General features: G+C 39.1%; 1 protein-coding gene across 1 annotated transcript in view; it reads left to right on the top strand.

The window, feature by feature from the left end:
- c12hxorf58 (chromosome 12 CXorf58 homolog) overlaps window positions 1–16999 on the top strand; it is a 37538-nt gene extending 20539 nt beyond the window's left edge. Inside the window, exons 6-9 of the mRNA XM_060833268.1 lie at window positions 3384–3515; window positions 6953–7182; window positions 8200–8344; window positions 16826–16999. Of these exons, the coding sequence (XP_060689251.1) occupies window positions 3384–3515; window positions 6953–7182; window positions 8200–8344; window positions 16826–16999 (681 nt within the window). The remainder of the gene's footprint in view (window positions 1–3383; window positions 3516–6952; window positions 7183–8199; window positions 8345–16825) is intronic.
- The last annotated feature ends 3468 nt before the right edge of the window (window positions 17000–20467 follow it).

Below are 20467 nucleotides of genomic sequence, written 5' to 3'. Positions count from 1 at the left end.
TTACAACTATCTTATATATAACTTTTTTTTTAGCCATTGTAAGTAAGCTACTACTTCTCCTTTTAATCCTCTTTTGTATCTAAGATTTGTACCTAGGTACTTGTACCTAAGATGGTGCCGTGGAAGACAGCCATGATAAAAACTTTTCACTGTGCTCCTGTACTTTTATACTGGAGTACACATGACAATAAAGGATATTCTATTCTATTGTATTTGGGCTATCAAGTCTGTTCTGCCGTTTCATGAGATCATGGCTGATCTCAGAAACCTTAACTCCATATTCCTGTGTTTACCCCATAACCCTTAATTTAAAAAAAATCTGCCTGTCTCAGCCTTGAACACTCTAAATGATCCAGCCTCTATAGCCTTCTTTGGAAAAAATATTCCACAGATTCATTACCCTTTGAGAGAACACATTCCTCTCACTATGTCTTAAATGGGCATCATTTGCACTGAGATTCAGCCCTCTAGTCCTCGACCTTTCCACCGTGGGCGGCATGGTGGTTAGCACTGCTGCCTCACAGCGCCTGAGACCCGGGTTCAATTCCCGACTCAGGCGACTGACTGTGTGGAGTTTGCACGTTCTCCCCGTGTCTGCGTGGGTTTCCTCCGGGTGCTCCGGTTTCCTCCCACAGTCCAAAGATGTGCGGGTCAGGTGAATTGGCCATGCTAAATTGCCCGTAGTGTTAGGTAAGGGGTAAATGGATGGGTTGCGCTTCGGCGGGTCGGTGTGGACTTGTTGGGCCGAAGGGCCTGTTTCCACACTGTAAGTAATCTAATCTAATCTAAAACCTCTCAATAGTACCCTGTCAAGTCTGCTAAGAATCTTTCATGTTTCAATAATGTCACCTCTCATTCTTCTAAACTCCAAAGAGTACAAGCCAAAACTCTCAACCTCTCCTTAAAAGAATATCCATCCATGCCTGGAATCAACCAGTGAATATTCTCTGGATTGCCTCCAATGCCAGTCTATCTCTCCATAAGTAGGAACCCGAAAGTGTTCACAGTATGGTAGGTAATTTATCTAAAACCTTGTATAGCTTTTGAAAGCCTTCTCTATTTGTGTACTCCATCCCAGTAAAATAAAAACCAACACTTCATTTGCTGGTCCTATTACCTGCTGAGATTGGATATTAGCTTTTTTATGATTTATGCATTTGGATTCCCAAATTCCTCTGTGCTATAGCTTTCTGTATTCTTTGTCCATCTAAGTAATTTCAACTCCTCTATTCTTGCTGCCAATGCATAACTCCACACTATCCAACATTATATTCCATCTGCCAAGTTTTTGCCCACTCACCTAACCTATCTATGCCCCTCTGTAGACATTATGTCATCCTCACCACTTGACTTCCCACCTATTTCGTGTCTTCTGCTAGTTTCATTACCTTACATACGTTTCCATCATCCAAGTTATCATTATGTCTTGTAAATAAATGTGGCCCCAGCACAGATTCCTGTGGAACCCCACTAGTTACAGGTTTCCAATTTGAAAATATCACCTTATCTCAGCTCTCTGTCTTCTACTGGTTAGCTATTCCTCTATCCATGCTAATATACTACTTCCAGCTCCACGAATCTTAGCTTTTTAAGGGGTCTTATGTGCAGTACCTTATTGAATCCTGGCAGCACAGTTGTTCAGTGGTTAGCACTTCTGCCTTACAACACCAGGGACTGAGATTCGATTCCACCCTCGGGTGACTGTGCATATTCTCCTCATATTTGTGTTGATTTCCACTGGGTGCTCTGGTGTCGTCCCACAATCCAAAATGTGCAGTTTAGGTGGATTAGCAAGGGGAAAAACAGGGATGGGGTGGGTCTGGGTGGGATGCTATTCAGAGGGTCAGTGTGGACTTGATAGGCTTAGTGACTTGCTTCCATAATGTAGGGATTCTATGATTAACAAGTTAAGCTTTTTGGATATCCAAATATGTTAAACCTACCAATTTCCTTTATCTATACTGCTTGTTACTTCTAATAAATTTGTCAGACGTGATTTCCTCTTCATGAAGTCATGCTGACACTGTTTGATCATGTTATGCTCTGCTATTGCCTACTTTCTGTTGGACACATTTCCCCAATAAAGACCTTAAGTTAACTGGCTTAGAGTGATGTGTTTTTTTGTTTCCTTCCTTTCTGAATAACAATGTTACATTGGTGAATTCTAATTCTCTGGGACTTCTCCAGAATCTAAGTATTCCCAGAAGATTACTACTAGTTCACCTATTATTTCTATAGTTACTTTCTTTAACATCCTAGGATGCAACCTAGCATGTCACAGGTACCTATTGACCTTTAGCTCCCGCACTTCCCAGTATTCTTTTCTTTAGTGATAATTATTGTATATATTTCCTCTATCCCTTTTGCCCCATGATTATTTAGGCTTTTTGGAATGCCATTACTGACCAGTACAGTGAAGACTGATACAAATCCTCTGTCATTTCCTAGTTCCACATTATTATTTCTCCAGCTCACTTTCTAAGGGGTTTTACTCACTTTAGCCTCTCTTCCTTTTTATATATTTCTAGAAGCTCTTGATGTTTGTTTTCATATTACTTGCTAGTTTACACTCTCAGTTTATTTTCTCCACTTTTTGGGTAATCTTCTGTTAAGGATAAATGTATCTGGGATGGGTATATTGGTGAGAACAGATCAAATAGGCATTTTCCTCTTCTTGGTCAGTTTGTCATCTGTCCCAGGCCCGATGTGGCAGATATCTTCTTCAGGATTTTGCCAATTCAGGCAGTATTGGTGGTACCAAATCATGTCTGATGATGGACATTGAAGTCTCTTACCTAAATAACATTCTGTTCTCTTGCTACTGTTTCTTTTGAGTGGTGTTTAACATGGAGGAGTTTAACAGTTCAGGGGAGCTTGTAGGTGTTTTTGATTGAGACATTTCATTGCCCACATTTGGCCTTGTTCTATTGGATTTTGACAGTCAAATGTTGCGAGCTCCCAGAGCTACTTCCTCCCAATGATATATCTTTGTGCCACCACCTCAGGTCATCTATATTGTCAACTGGACTGAACATACCTGGGTATGATAATATACAAGCCTTGGGACAAAGTATAATACTGTGGGTATGACTATATCAGCTTGACTGGTCTGCAGGATAGTCATGAGATGTCCCATTTTTGGCACAAATTCCTTGAAGCCTTCAGAACTATTTCTTTGCTGAGTTGAAGTCAAATGTCGAGGTCAATGATCGGTAATCAAATCTAGTTTAATGCCTATTACAGTTTTTGTTAAAATGTAATTATTTATTTGTTTTGTTGGTCTTTTGGGAGGGATTAAGAAGGACCTTTTGTGAATTGTCCTTTTATTTCAGAGTCTAACTTTATAATTCATAGATTTAATGAGAGGCTTCTTTTTTCAATAGGCAGCAGCTGCTTCCTGCAAAATTATGGGACACAGGAAGTTCTACGACCTTATTATAGAAGATAACCTTCAGTATCAAAGAACCAAAATAGCAGATGAAACTGATGTTGTTACAATGAAAGATTATATGCAGGTTTGAAAGCTGGTTTTGTAATGCTGCAATTTGTTAAAGTAATAGAGGATAATCGTGTGGGTAAAGTTAGCTGGTCTGCAATCCCAGGTAAGAAAGGGCCTCTAAGACTGCATACCATCTACTGTATATCCTTACTTCCCTTACAGCATCTTCAAAGTAATATTTGACACAAAGGACTTGAAAGATGCTGGTAAATAGAATGCAAGAGGAGGTATCATTAACCTTTTTAAAGAATTAATAGTTTTTTGTTTTTGGCTAGGGAAAGAAGACATTGGTAGGATAGTTTCCTAGAGCAATAGGTTATGGAGCCAACTAGGGAACAGGTGATCTTAGATCTGGTAATGGGTAAAGAGGCTGGTTAAGTAAATGACTGCCGAGGAAAGAAAGCCTTAGGAAGCAGTGATCATAACATGATAAATGTCATATTTCATTCTTGAGTGAGAAACTGGAGTTGGAAATAACAGTTTAAGTTAAACAAGGGAATTACAATGAAATGAAGGTAGACTTAGCTAAAGTGATTGGACAGGTAGTTGAGCAGGAATGACAGTAAGAAGGCAGTGGCAGACACTTTCAGGAGGTAATTCATAACTTTCAACAAAAATATATCCCAGAAAGGAAGAAACATTTGAAGAGAGGGATAAACCAACCATGGTAACCAAGTTAGTTAAGAAGAATAGTAAGTTGAAAGACATAGCATATAATCAGTTAGCCCAATAAAGCAGAGATCACAAAACACAGATCGACGTGAAATTAACAGTTTATTAACACAGCGTGGAAGAGAGATTGACTAAGCTGAAACAGCACAGATAGTCTGTCCATGTAGCTGAAACTCTCTTCCTCGAGCTGAAAATCAAGCCCAGTTTTATAGTAATCTTATTCAATTATGTTAATTGAAAATGGGGAAAATAACAATGTATTTGACATTTAAGTAATCCAGTTATGACAGTGATAACTGCAAAGCAGTTATCAAAAGAATGTCCTGAATATGGATACAATGTAGAATCCTGGCAGTATCAACACAGTTGTTAATGGGATCAGGAGATTCCAGCTCTCTTCGAGGGTAGGTGAGAATATCCCTTTTAAAGCAGTGAGGTGTTCCCATTGTTTTTTCCCTGTGAGCGAGGTATTCTGGTGCCTTTCCGTCTGACCTGTCCTTTGTGAGGCTTTGGTATCACTGAGATATGAGATTGCCTTAGGGCTTTGGGACAGCTGTATTGATTGGGTCCAGGAAGCTGATTTGTCTTGGGAAATGTATTCCCTGGTCTGCGAGTGACTATGGTCATGTTGGGTTTCTCTTGTCAACTTGTTTGGTCAATGCTGAGGCATTCTGGGTGTTTCTTATGTGGTTTGGACAGGCTTGATTTCCTGTGTTCCCTGTGGCCATGCTGTGGGTAGGCAGGGTGGCAGATCTTTTCCCACATCAGGTCAAAGTCAATGATAGCCCCAAAGACTGGGATAAATTCAGAATCTAACAAAGGAGGACTAAAAAGTTGATAAAGACTAAGAAAATAAAATGTAATGGCAAATTAGTGAGAAATATAAAAACTTGATAGTAAGAGCTTCTTTAAATATATAAAAATGAAGAGAGGGATCAAAGTGGACACAGGTTCCATAGAAAATGGTTTGGGGGAACAAGGAAATGGCAGACGAGGTAAAGAGATATTTTGCATCAGTCTTTACAGTGGAAGATACTTCAAACATTCCATTACTACCAAAGGACACTGGGAAGAAATTAAGTACCATCAATATCACTAGAGTATTAGACAAATTAATGGGGCTAAAGGCTGATAGATCTCCTGGCCTTAATAACTTGCATCCTAGGATTCTAATAGAGATAGCTAGAGAGAGTGGATGGATTGGTTGTACATTTCAAAAAGTCATTGTGTTTGGAAATTATGAGAGTATTAGAAAACTATTAACATGACAATCCTATTTAAAAAGGGGGGGGGAGGGCAAGAAGTGGGTAACTAAAGGCCAATTAGTCTAAAATCTATTGTCACAAAGTATTGGAATCAATTATTAAGGTAATAATAGCAGAACAATTGGAAAAAATCATAATTTAATCAAGCAGACTCAGCATGGCTTCATGAAAGGGAAATCATGTCAACTGATTTATTAGAGTATTTCAAGGAAGTCTCAACCAGATTGGATAGAGGGGAACCAGTAGATGTGTTGTATTAAGATTTCCAGAAGGTATTCATCAAGGCACTTCAAAAAAGGTTAAGCTGTAAGAATCCACAGTGTTGAAGGTAGTATATTGGCATGAATAGAGAATTGGCCTATGGGCAGGCAACAGTGAGTTGGGCTAAGGGATTCTTTTTCAGTTTAATAACCCGTGACCAATGGGGTTCCACAGGGATCAGTGCTGGAACCACAATTGTTTACAATATATATTAATTTTAGCGAGTTTTGAGAAGATTAGTTGAGATTCTGGATGTAAGTTTGCTCGCTGAGCTGGGAGGTTCATTTTCAGATGTTTTGTCATGATACCAGGTTACATCTTCAGTGAGCCTCCAGTGAAGCATTGGTGGTATGGCCCGATTTTTGTTTATGTGTTTAGGTTTCCTTGGGTTGGTGATCTAATTTCCTGTTCTTTTTCTCAGGGGGTAGTAAATGGGATCCAAGTCAATGTGTTTGTTGATGGGGTTCTGGTTGGAGTGCCATGCTTCTAGGAATTCTCACGCGTGTCTCTGTTTGGCCTGTCCTAGGATGGAAGTGTTGTCCCAGTCGAAGTGGTGTCCTTCATCATCTCTATGTAAGGATACCATTGAGAGTGGATAATATCTTTTTTTGTGGCTAGTTGATGTTCATGTATCCTGGTGACTAGTTTTCTGCCTGTTTGTCCAATTTAGTATTGGGTGCAGTACTTGTACAAACAGGAAGAAACCTAGCCACCAGGATCCATGAACATGTTGTTATTTTTAGAAGTCAACCTATAATATGTGATTAGAGTCAAGAGTGGGCCAAGGATGACCAACTCCTATCTCTGGACAACAGAAATGAAACATTTAGGTTTTTATGTCACTGGAAGATTTCCTGATGGTGATCAAAAAAATTCCAGATTATTATTCCAGGTAAATTTCACAACAAACCCCAAGCATAATTAAGAATTTATAATTTCTGCATTGCTAGTCCAGTGTCATAACCTTTAAGCAACTCTGAGCCAAAAATACTTGACTATTTCCAGTCAAAAGAATTTGAAGGATAACCATCACATGGGATATTAGAAGTCATATTTCCAACCTGCCCCATACATTACAAATGTTAGTTAGGTCCTACATCTTTTGATTAATTAGTTGTCAGGCACAAAACAGTGATAAACAACAAATTAATGAGGGTGCAACAAAAAGCAGGCACATCTCATGCCTCATGGTGCTAATGATTAATTTACTGATGAATAGCTTGTTTATTTTCTCATCTGTATTATTCTTTTGTAGTACATAAGTAGTCTGGATGAGACTCCGGCTTATCTTGGTGGAAAAGACAACTACTGGAGAATGTTGACCCTGACAAACCTACCCAGGACAACAATTATGTATGACATAATGGACTATGTTCAAAACAAAACTTTATCTCAGCGTTTGAAAGATGAATTGCCAACTCTGTTTTCTAAACCCACTACTGAAGAGATTCAACTTCAACATATTAGAACCATCTCTCAGACCAGGTATCTAATAGAAGGGTTAACTTTGTGATCTGCCTGTAATATTTGCATTCATAAACGAGCTTCCAACACAAAACAAAAACAGAAAATTGCTGGAGAAATTCAGCAGATCTTTCAGCATCTTAAGAGACATAAAAGAGTCAATACTTCGAGTTCAATATACTTCTTCACAACATTTTGAAACACTGGCCTCCACAAGTGCAATATAACCTCTTTGCCATTATCAACTTTAGATCTCGACAGCCTATCCAATACCTCCTACTTAACAATTTGAAACTCTTCAAGTGTCTGAATGACAACCTTTTACACATTGATTTTACTAAAGATAAATGCAAAGCATTAATGTAATAGCTCAGCATACCTTCTACCTCCACTTGTTATAAATGCCCTGTTTAGTTTCTAATTGTATGACAATATGCACTACTCCCTTTACCATCCCTTTATTTAATCTATAGAAGATTTTGTGATTCATTTTCTCATTGGTTACCAGTATCTTTTTAAACTTCCACTTTGCTTCTCTTCTTCACCTCACTTCAGAATCTTCTATATTCAGCCATTTAATTGTATTTTCTATATGACATATGTTGTAAGCATCCCTTTTCCTTTTTATCTTGATTTCTGTCACAGATAGCTGTGACTTTTGTCCTATCTTTCACTTTCAAGGAAAACTTACCTTGAATGTGTCCAAAATACCTTTTTTAAGAAAGTAGTCAATTATTCATCTATTGTTTCTCCTGCCAATTGCTGATTCTAATTTATTTTGTCAAGATTGATTCTTATTCAGTTGAAGTTAGCTTTGCCCAGTTGATTAGTGATATGATAACCCATATATCAGTTAGCCATTAGATTAATCTGGGGATGCTTCATCCAGTCACTGGTTTTGGTGTGAACTGAACAATGCACACAGCAACTTGCCATCCCTATATATACACAAGATACAGATGGTGCAGACAAATTAAGAACTCGTTGAGAACAAATGTAGCACAACCTACATCAAAAGATCTATGTGCATTTATCTAGATCACCAACTCCATCCATAAGCATTCCTCCAACTCGATCGTCAACATCCACAAAAGCAGCAAGAAAGACGCAACGCCGTTCTTACAAAGCACGACGAAAGGTTTCCAAAATGAGAAAGATTTATGGTTTGGATAAAAACAAAGAGGTAAAACCCAGTGACTAATGTACAGCTGTCGTAATTCCTGTTTTGTGTTGCCCAAGGTTAGTCCAACATTTGTCAAAATAGTTGAATTCGTTTTATTTCAGTCAATTCTGATCATTCACCAATGTAGTAAATTAATTCGAAGGTCAATTGAATAGTCCATTGCTGATTGAACCCAGTAGAAACTGGCCTTGTTTGATCCCATGTTTGAATTTGATTTATCGTTAGCAAGTTTGCAGATGACACTAAAATTGGTGGTATAGTATACAGTGAAGAAGGTTACCTAAAATTACAAAGGGATCTTGATCAATTTGGCCAACGGGTGGTAGATGGAGTTTAATTTGGATAAATGTGAGGTGCTATATTTTGGTAAGACAAATAAGGGCAGGACTCACACAGTTAATGGTAGGGCCCTGGAGAATGTTGTTGAACAGACAAACCTAGGGGTGCAGTAATATAGTTCCTTAAAAGCTGTGTTACAGGTAGACAGGGTGATAAAAGGCAGCATTTGGCACACTTGCCTCCATTGCTCACACCATTGAGTAAGAGTTATAACATCATGTTGTGTTGTACAGTGAGGCCACTTTTGGAGTACTGTGTACAGTTCTGATCACCCTGTTGTAGGGAGGATATTATTAAATTGGAGACGGTGCAGAAAAGATTGTGCAAGGATGACACTGGGACTAGACGGTTTGAGTAATGAGGAAAGGCTGGATAAGCTGGGTCCTTTTTCACAGGAGAAAAGGAGGTTGAGGAGTGATCTCAAAAAGATTTATACAATCATAAGGTGAATAGCAAAGGCCTTGTCTCTAGGGTAGAGGAGTTCAAAACCAGAGAGCATAACTTAAAGATGAGAGTAAAAAGATTTAAAAGAGACTTGACGGGCAACTTTTTCACACAGAGGATAGTTTGTATGTGAAATGAACTGCAAGATGAAATAGTAGATGTAGGTACAGCTACAACTACAACATTTACAAGGTATTTGGATAGGTACATGAATAGGAAAAGTTAACAGGGACATGGGCTGAACACAGGCAAATAGTATAGTTTGAGAAACTTGGGTCGGCATTGTTGAGTTGAATTTAAGGGTATGTTTCTGTGATGTATTCCGTGAATGCAGCCTGTACCTTACCAGTAGTGTCTCCCCTTCTAACTCCTGTATTATCATCCTGAAGCCAAACCAATGATATATCCATGGTTGCTTCCACTTGTTGCCTTTGTGAAATGATCTGCTAACAAATTATACTGAGAACATTTACTTTCATCATCTTTTTAAAAAAAACTCCTTAATCACCTTTTTTGCTATCAAACTCTTGTGAATCAGTCACAAGTGAAATTGGTAAAACAAGCCATATATTTCAGCCCCACCACAAATCCCAGCACCCTTTCCATTGATTCATTTACTTTTGTTGGCTGTTGGTTTTGAGCGTTCGTGATTAAAATTACCTAATATAGGCAATTGATGAGTTGCGGCAATTTTCCAATAGTTTCCTGAATTGTTGAGAAGCTGCAGTTTAAATATGATATATTCGTTAATCAGACAAAAAAAAATTCAGTCACGACAACTGGGGACGGTTCTGAATCGAGAGACCAAACAGCTGTAGAAACAGAATGTGTTGGTCTGGTTAAAGTTGTGAATGTAAAATCTTAATCTTCCTTGGATCTTCCTCCTCCTCTGGTCCATCTTCCATCTAGAGATGGCAGCTCCCAGAGGTGTGCCAGATAAGGACTGCCCACTGCCCATTGATGATGTACTGTTTCTCCAGGAGCTCAGAGATTAGACATTGGCCAAAATGATTTAGGCAATTGATTGACAATGACTATGGGACTGCCATTCACAACATCAGACAATTGTGGTTCCCTTGCCCACATCTATTTGAGGGCTAGTTTTCATTCCTAAGGAAAATAAACTTAATATTTTTGAGAACATTGTACTCATAATACGATAGTGTGGGACCCAATAAAGCTTTTTTACATTGGTAGAAACCTAGTTACTATTGGAACACAGTTAAATTAAAATTTATGTTATATAAGAAATATATAGAATACTAAAAACAGAGATTAAAAGGGACCCCAATATCCAACACAGCTATTAATGCAGACTGAATCAGAACATGCAAAGCTTTGGCAACCCATTCCACATGCTTTAAACGCTGGCAATGGTTTCAGGTACATTCACTATCGTCTGTCCAATGCTGAAACTCTTAGCCAGCATTGTCAACTAGAAACTTAATTTCCCAAACATTCTTCTCACTGTCTGCATTCCCGAAACTGTTTCCATCTCCCCTACCCCCACTTCATAACTTTCTCAATTTTGTTTTGATTGTTTTCTGTCACTCTCCTAGATTCTTCCTTCTTGGCTCACCTCTTTTCTCTTGCACTCTTTATAAAGCATCTTATGTTTTCTATTACTTCACAGGGCTACGAGATATTAACATGATCTCCCAACAAAATTAACACTAGGTGCTTGAAATGTAGTGTTCCATTCCATACATACCCTCACTGTGATGAGCACGATGGAAGGATTCTGATCCCGATTCACTGCACAAGTTACACTTCTGAATTTACTGTATAACGGAGATCTTTGAATGATACATGTCAAGTACTGGGTCTTTCACCTTTCAGACTTTTGAATTTTAACGTGCACAAAACAAAGATCTTCCCATTGAAGGTTTTTCTTACATTAATTTTCTAACCTTGACAGAGATTAATATGAGCGAGTAAGTAGTTATTTCAGTAACTGAAGTTACCTGTAACCTGATCCATAGAATCAATTGAGCATGCACATTATGCCATTGACAGATGATTATAGACTACTTTTTTTAAAAGATTTTTAAAAATATTACAAATACAAAACAATACAAAGAAAGAACCCAAAAAAGTAAAAAAAAATCCAACCCACAAATGTATAAATATATATAGAAAATAAAAACCCCTAACTAACTGTTTAACTACATAAATAATAACCAAACTAATAGATAGTAATAACTCAGCCAAACAAGACACTCATACGTTTGCAATTCCTCCCCCCTGGATATTGGACTTGTAAAACACAATCGTTAACGACTACATAAAAGCCCTTATTAGTGTGGCAGATAAATCTGTGTTCAGGTATTCCAAAAACGGCTGTCATGTCTTATAAAAATTCTCAGTTTTGTGGTATACCATACTTGTCAGAAAATCCACAGGAATATGCTCCCAATAGGTCCGGGGGATTTTCGAATACCCTAACCTAGCAAGATATTCTTTCTTGCGCAGAAAGTGAGGATGTTGAAAAGTTTTTTCTTATGCGCATCTACAAGGAATACACTGGGCAGGCCAAATAGAAGACAGCGGGTCCTTCTCCACCTTTATCCCCAAAATCCCCTCCATTGCACCCACCACAGAGTTCCAGTATGTTTGAAGCCTACCAAAGGACCAGAGACAATGGGTAAGAGTGCCCATACAAACCTTGCACTTGGGACATGCTGGAGATACTCCTGGTTTAAATTTTTACAAACAATCCGGAGCCAAGTGGACCCTGTAGAGAATCTTCAACTGTAAAGCATGGGTCTTATTGCAAATTGATACCTTTCTTGCATTTTCCCAAATATCTTCCCATGCCTCTGAGGAGACCTCAACACCTAGCTCTCTCCCCCACACCCTGTAGAGTTGATCAAACTCACCTGAGGGGATGCCCCCAACTGATGATATATAGTGCTGACAGAAAGTGTACTCTTAGTACTGAGTACCCTCCTCTCTCTGTCAGATTTGTAGGGATCAGTCAGAAGCGTTAGTCTTTTTTTGAATAAAATCCTGAACTTGAAAAAAAACTAAAGAGGCTAGATAGCTCATACTTCCTTGCTAACTGATCAAAAGACATCATTGTGTCTCCCTCAAATAAAATCGCCTGTGCAAGACACACCCCTAGCTGCCCAATGTTTGAATCCTGAATCCATCATCCCTGCTTGAAAACTCAGCGTACCCACTGTAGGTGTAAGAAAAAATGTTTTGCCAATATTGCCTTTTCTCTGCCGAATTGCCCTCCATGCTTTAACAGTATTGATAATTATTGGGTTATGGCAATATTCCCTAACTGTCCTCATTTTGTCCAAAAACAGCAAGCTAGTAAGGGGGCACCTTGCCTGGGAGGTTTCAATATATAACCATATTGAAAGAGGGTCCCCACAAGCCCAATCACTCACGTAGGAGAAAAACGAGCTTTTAATGTCTGGGAGATCCACTCCCTCCCAATCTGTGAGGCAGTTGCAGTTTAGGTAATTTAATAAGGAACCACTTACAATGCCAAATAAAAGAGCTGAACCAGCCATTTAGCCTCCTGAATGTTTGCATCCATATAGAGTGTAACAAACAAGGGAGAATATTCATCTTAATAAGCACTATTCGACGTATTCACAAGACCGGAAGCACCTCCCACCTTTGAATGTTTTGTTTAATTTTGTGAAATAATTGAACAAAATTGGCTTTGAATAGCCGATCCAGAACTGGAGTAATGAATATGCCCAAATACACAAAACCCCCCTGTGACCACCTAAATGGAAATCTATATTCACCCTCAAGACCAAACTCCTTTGTAAGACCACCGATAGGCATAGTCTTTGATTTTGCAAGATTAGTCTTGCCTCAAAAAGACACCAAACGCACTGACGTATTGTATCAGGTGAGGCACGGAAACTGTTGGATTTGACAAAAAATTAGTACATCATCTGCGTAGAACGAGATCTTATGTAATTTTGCCCCCACTTCTGAAGCTGATATATTGGGATCCCTATGAATGGTCCCTTACTAGCTTGCTGTTTTTGGACAAAATGAGGACAGTTCAATCACCAACATAAAAAGCCCTGCCGGCTGCCCCTAAAAATGTTAAAATTGTTGGATCACATCCCATCAGTGATGACCGCAGTGAGAGGGTCACTGGACAGAACCTTTACCCATCTTATAAAGGCTTCACCCAAGCCGAATTGTTCCAGAGTATAAAAAAGGTAGGGCCATCAACTTAGTCAAATGCCTTCCCTGTATTGACTGCTGTTGACCTGCTTGAATTACATTAAGCAGCCTCCTAACGTTATTGGAGGATCGGTGGCCCTTTATGAAGCCCCATCTGGTCCTCTTTAACAATAGATGGTAACACAGTCTCTAACCTTAATGCAAGAGTCTTAAATGTGGAGTTTAAAATCCTCTCTAAGAGTGAAATGGGCCTGTACGATGCACAGTCCTCTGGGACCTTGCCTTTTTTGGAATAGGTGAAATATTGCCCTTTCTCAGAGATGGTGAGAGACAATTATGGCTATATGAGTCATTAAACAAATTCAGCATCAGGCCTGACAATATGTTTAAACAGCCTCCTGCACCTCTGGCTCTGATAAGAGGTATTTGAGAAAAGACCGTTGTTTGGGGGTCACGCTCAGGAGCTCCAGATCCTTAAAAAAAATCTTCATTTTGGCCCACCCTTCCTCATAACCCTCAGATTGGTTTAATTCAGAGTAAAATCTCTGGAATGCGACACAAATCTTTTTGGAATCACATGTTAGGTTCCCAAACCCTTCCCTAATCACCATAATGACTTGAGGGGTACTCCTTTTCCTGGCGAGATATGCTAAATATTTGCCTGGCCTGTCAGCATGCTCATATAACCTTTGCTTTGAGTGAGTAAGCTCCTTCTTTGCTGTCTGTGTGAGCACGGAAGTCAACGCAGACCACAGTGCCATAATCTTCTGTAGCTTGGTCTACAAGGGCCTGTCAAAATAAGCCTTCTCTGCTGCCTTCAACTATGCTTCGAGGAGAAGTTGCTGCTCACCCTTCTGCCACTTCCTATTAGCAGAGGAGGAAATAACTAACACCCGGAATAGGCTTTGGCAGTTTCCCAAAGGATAGATGGGCTTCTAACCGAGCCCGAGTTAATGTCTAGGAACACCTGAAATTGCTTAGAGAGGTACTCCACAAACTTACTATCCTTGAGGATAAAGGGAACCATTCGCCAGTGCCTAAAGCCCACAGTAACATCCTTAATCTTAACCAACAGGTACACTGGAGCGTGATCAGAGATGGTAATATTACCAATCATATAAGATGCCACCAAGTCAGGCAGCATCCAAGGAGCAAGAGAATCGACATTTGAGGCAGAAGACCTTCTTCAGGAAGGGCTCCTTCTTCAGGAAGCCCTCCTGAAGAAGGGCTTATGCCCAAAACGCCGATTCTCCTGCTCCTTGGATGCTGCCTGACCTGCTGCGCTTTTCCAGCAACACATTTTCAGCTCTGATCTCCAGCATCTGCAGTCCTCACTTTCTCCAAGATGCCACCAAGTCCAGGGTTGCCATAGGGTCAGAAAAAAGAATCAATCCCGGTATGACATCTGTGCGGATTGGAAAAAAACATAAAATCCCCGCCTGTAGGGTGGAGATGTCTCTAGACATCCAATAAGGCCTAACTCCATACACAGATCCACTAATTATTTAGTTTGTACAAAGGGTATCGGGGGGCTTTTGGGCAATCTGTCTACCGTGGAATCCATAAGACAATTAAAATCTCCCTCTATAATGACATGCTGGGACTCGAGACTGATCAGTTTAGAGCATTCATCTACCAAAAATATAGGGATGGGCCGGTGGGCAATAAACATTTAAAACACCATATTCGTCCCCATTTATCAGGACTTTGAGAATTACAAACCTCCCATGTGTCTTTAACACACTCTCGTAACTTAAATGGGAGATTCCTCCTACAGTCACTCCCCTATTTCTCAGAGAGGAACTCCTCTAACCACAAATTGCTGAGTGAAAGTGTTACAAGATCCATCAAACATAAAACTACATAAACTAAACCCACTACAGTTAACAAACATATCAAAGATTATATGCAACAAAAACCATAAAACAAACTGACATATAAAGTGCCAACGGCACTGAATAGGGCAACTCATCCCCTGCCCAAAGGGGGCAACTACCCATCCTAAAACCCAATTTCCCATCCCACTGCCAAGACTACAGCCCGAGCATTTAAATACCTGAAGCGGGTATAAACTGCCTGTAAGTAGGCATCTAGCCATCCCAGCCATTTTCCCTCCTCCTAGCAAGAGTCGCATCGCAAACACAAGCAGAAAAGAAAGAAAATACACCATGGAATAGCAATATGAATAAAGAATTTCTTTATAAAGAGAAAAGGGGTAAATACCCCATCCATCCTTTGGTATAACTTAGAAAATGAAAATACACATCTCAGCCACTGTCAAACATAGTTTAGACCAAATTATTACCAATTAAAAAAAAGGTAAAGAAAGCCCCAACTGGACTTCCTGTTTTTAAAGAACTAAAAAAGAGACAAAGCCAAACAACACTACTATTTGTACATACTAAATTGTTCAGATTAGGTTAATTTGTCCGCTAAGTCTCTTGCCTTCTCTGCTGTGTCAAAGAGATGTATGGATCCATCTAAGGCGAATTGTAGCACCACCAGCTACCTCAAAGTACTGGATCCTAAGTTCCTTCAAGTCTTCTCTTGACACCATCATAGCATTTTCTTTTCTGGATCACCACCGCTGAGAAGAACATGATCTTAGAACCCTCATAAATTAGGGCCTTTGGATCCTTCCCCTAGATTCTGGAAGCTTCCACGACTGACTCATCTCTATACTGACAAAACCACACAGAGGACAACGGCGTTGACCCAGACCTGACCTCCATGCCGTGACCCGGTGAGCCCTCTCGATCTTCAAGCCTCTCATGCCAGCCTCTAAGTTAAGGAATTTCAGCAACCAGTCCTCAATAAATTCTGCTTACCTTCCTTACCCTCTGGCAGACCGACAATGCAAATATTTTTTGTCCTGCCCCGTATTCAAGATCATTCACTTGGCCATGCAAATTACAGACCTGTGTCCCCCGTGCCTGGATTCCTATCCTTGGAGGAACTGATATCAGCTTCCACTGTGACTCTGTGTCCTACCTCATCCATCCTTTTCTCCAGGTCTCCCATTGCTGTTCATGCTTCTGCAACATGATAGAGATTGGGACCAGCTTCTCCTCTATCAGCCCGCCCAAATTCTTGCGAGATTTCGCGAGTTCCTTCACTAGGACCCGAGATATAATTGAACCTGTGGATCCTGCAGGCTGGGCCACTGGCTTGACCACGGATGCTCCTCCTCTCTGCTTTAGCATCTTTGGATGTGAAAACACAGGTAAGTTAGTTTTTCACAGTTTCCTGGGACTCCACGACCTTTCCAGAGTCCTAGGATATCGCAATGGCCCAAGTTGAGCTGCGGTGCGGAGCTCTACAATGCAATCCTCCTAATCGCCATCTTGGCTCCCCCATAGACTACATTTTAAATGATAAAATAATCAGTGAGACTGCGATTCCAAAGTTCAAGGAAGTCGTACTAAGTTTGTGTTGGGGAACAAAGGTGCAATAGTGCCAAAATGTTTGAAGATCATATGCAATTATGCTTTTGTTTCAACTTGTTTTAATCTTTGACTTTTCATGACTGACTTCCAGGAAGTCCTGAATAACCCTACTCATCACAGTTATGCACAGGATGGTTCACAGATTATCACCAGTTGTGATCAAGATAAGAGAAGTCCAGCTGTTCACTTAACTTCTGATGAAGAGTGGGAGCATGAAGTGGATGAACTCTATGCTTGGACACAAGAACTATCGCTTGACTATTAGTCTTATTTCAGTAAGGGAAAGGTACATCTCTGCAGTGAAGGCACAAAGCTGCCAAACTCTAGCTTTTCCATTGTAAACAGTACTCAAGAGTTCAACAATAGTAACACCTTTTGCAGTACTTTTTCACTTGGCTTTCACTTTACCTATAATTGTATAAGCTGTATTCTACTTCCTTTGGTTTACATTAAATTGGTCATTTGGATGCATATAATAAATTAAAAACAATGTTTTACATCTGTGAAGTTTTACAGTGTACAAAATGAAGGTTCTTCAGTAATAGTAAATGACTTGCATTTTTCAACAACAGTCTTTCTTCACTGTTTGATCTTCTCCCATTCTCTTCTAATGTGACTGATTCTGCACAGTAGTTATTTGGGACTTAGCTACCCTCTGATATATTGTTTGGGATCTTGTAGTGTCCCCCTACCTCCAAGCCAGAAGCCCCAGGATAAGGTCCCACTTGAGGACTAGATAAAACATTAATCACATGACGAGACTGATTGATTTTATTATTAACCTATAAATCCTTTCTCTGTGCCAATGGAAGGTGGGAGAAAAGAAACAAACAAGAGCATCTCCTGGTCAGCCACGCTCGAGACAGAAAGACACCCCTCAAGGTACACCCTCTGGCCACAAGGTGACCTGCTCCACATAAAAATAATCATGGAAATTGCTTTGGTAGCCTGGTACCACTGGACATGTGAGTGAACCAAGGAAAAATGGATATAAGAGACGTTACTTGTACACAAAGTCATCAAATCCAATCTTATTTGATCCTGCAAATGTCATATCTCAAGCAATTTTTAAATAAACCATGCATTTACATAGATCCTTTCTATTCAGGATCCCAAGTGTTTTACAGACAACTGGTTTCTGTTGAAATATAGATATCTAGGAAAACATGGCTTTCAACTTGCACACAGAAAGGTTCAACAAATCACAAAGTGATGTGTTTTACTAAAAAGTGTTTGAGGAATACATTTTTGCTAAAATGCTGGCAAGTTCCCCTCCTTCGAATGCCATTCCCTAACTAACTACAGGCTCTGTTCACTATCTTGATATCATATTTGATTCCAAGGTGAGCTAAAACTGTGTATTTTCACCTTCACAGCACTATCGGACTTGCCCATTTCAGCTTAGTGCATTGCTGAACCCTCACTCAGGTTTTTGTTACCTCCAGAGTCAACTATTTCAATGCATTCCTGGCTGGTCTCCCACATTACACCCTTTGGAAACTTGAGGCCATCCAAAAATCCAATGCTCATACCTTAACTTGCAGCAAATCAAATTCCCTTTTGACTCCTGTGTTTGTTGACGTACATTGGCTGCAGTTAAACAACACCTTGACTTTAAATTTCTTATATTCGTTTTCAAATTACTCCATGGACAATCTCACTAATCAGCCCCAGCTCTACAACCCTCCAGGATATTTGCACTCATTGAGTATCCAAATTTCTAATCTTTCCACCATCGGTGGATATGCCTTCAATAGCCTAGGTACTGGAGGTCCCTGCCTACACCTCTTCCTCACGTTCCTCAAAGTTCCTTGAAACATATCTCTCTGACCAATCTCATAATTATCTGACTTAATACGTCCTTAGGCAGCAGGGCATTATATTTCTGATGCTCCTGTGAAATGCCTTGAGATGTTTCATCATTCTAAAGCTGCTATATAAATGCAAGTTGCTGTTACTTTTCAAATACTGACAGGAGATCTTTCAGATCTACACAATTACCTTCCCAGGCTTAATGATGCAACAACCAAAAGACTGACAGCACTTTTGAAAATCACTACAAACAATAATCCCTGTGAGCTGAACAATGACGTTATTTGGCAAAACTGAGTTACTATAAATTTCCAGAGGTTCAAGGTTATGATTCAAGTACTTATTGTTATACCTCTGAATAAAGCTTATATTACCTGAACAGGTAAACAAATCCACCTTATCATTCTTATACCAAATAAAATAATATTTTTATTTTACAGAGCATCACCATAAATTTCACAGAGAAACATACTCCAGGTAAATACATAGGACATTTCATAAAACTTGTTTCCTTAATGTTGGTGAAATATTGACATCAGCTTTTTAATGAATGAAGGGGCTTAGTTGGTTTGATCAAAAGATAAACACAATAATTACAAAAGGACATTTGCATAAACCAAAGATTTTTTTGACAATGGTTGTCAAAAAATTTCCATGTTGTTAGGAGAAAATCACTAGAATGCTAATTCAATTCCATACATTTGTTTAACAAGATTAAAAGTGTAAAGGTTTCACACACTTTTATCCTGTAGTTAGATGACTTTTATCACCTCTGAAAATAATAATCGTATACCATATATATTCATTGATACAGTAATAGAAAACAAATACATTTAAACCTATTTTCTTTCAAACTGAGAAATTAAGGCAAGCTCACAATACCATTTTTGGGATTCTTCAGGTATCACCTTTAATAGAAATAAGGTCAAAGCATATTAATATTCAAATATGCAAGTAAAATTGACAAATGAAGGAATCCGTTATAGAAGTCAACTCTTTTATTTAACACTTCTTACAATTTTACAAATATCTTCAGTTTAAAAAGTCACAAAAAAAATTTTTTGCACTGATTAAAGTGGGTATTTGAATATTTTATATTATGTACTGCAGTGTGGTTCCTTTTTTCTAGTGAGAATATACTGTTAATATAAATAAGGCATGAACATCCAGTCAAATATTTAACATGTAAATGCATTTTAACTTGGGTCTGTCTTCGACTGAAAAAGTGCTCTTTCTTTCCCACTCCCTGCTGGTAAAAGTGGCTCTCAGCACCAACAAGCTGGCCTGTGACTAAATGAGTAGGGTTCAAGTAGGAGAATAAACTCAAAGAAATTGTTACAGCTATCATTTTTGTGGTACTTTAACTTCATTGGCTGCATTTGTGAAACAGTCCAAGTACTGCCCAATGTTTATGACTATATAAGTCAGTTTAAAATGTTGAAAAACCTCCCTTTTATTCAAAACATTGAAAATGAATTACACAAGTTTGCTATGCTTTTCAGTGCCACAATTTTAATGACAATAAAACAAAACTATGTACTGAAAAGAATCCTTGCTGACTGGTCTTAACCTCAGGTTTAGTTTGTGAACACAGGCACTTAAACTCTGGGACTACAGTCTGAAAGCCCCACTTCTTATTACCAAACTTTTAATGAAATTAAAGAACTAAATACCTTTGGGTGATTATTGCAAGGTCTTTAAAATTTGGGTGATTTGTTAAAACCCAGAACAGGGCTTAAACATAAATTATGCCATCCTATTAAACTATCAAGTCTATCAAACTCATCAAGTCTCCAGGCACATAAATTTTAGCTACATATACTTTGTGCAATACAAGGTCTTTACTTACAATTGATTTTCTCTCCCCACCCCACCCCAACCCTCTTATCCTATAGATAAATACTTACCTCAAATCTTTATA

This window comes from Hemiscyllium ocellatum, chromosome 12 (assembly GCF_020745735.1).
Source record: "Hemiscyllium ocellatum isolate sHemOce1 chromosome 12, sHemOce1.pat.X.cur, whole genome shotgun sequence".
NCBI lineage: Eukaryota > Metazoa > Chordata > Chondrichthyes > Orectolobiformes > Hemiscylliidae > Hemiscyllium > Hemiscyllium ocellatum.
Note: the sequence above shows the minus strand (reverse complement) of the source record. Positions and strands in the feature narration are given on the sequence as shown.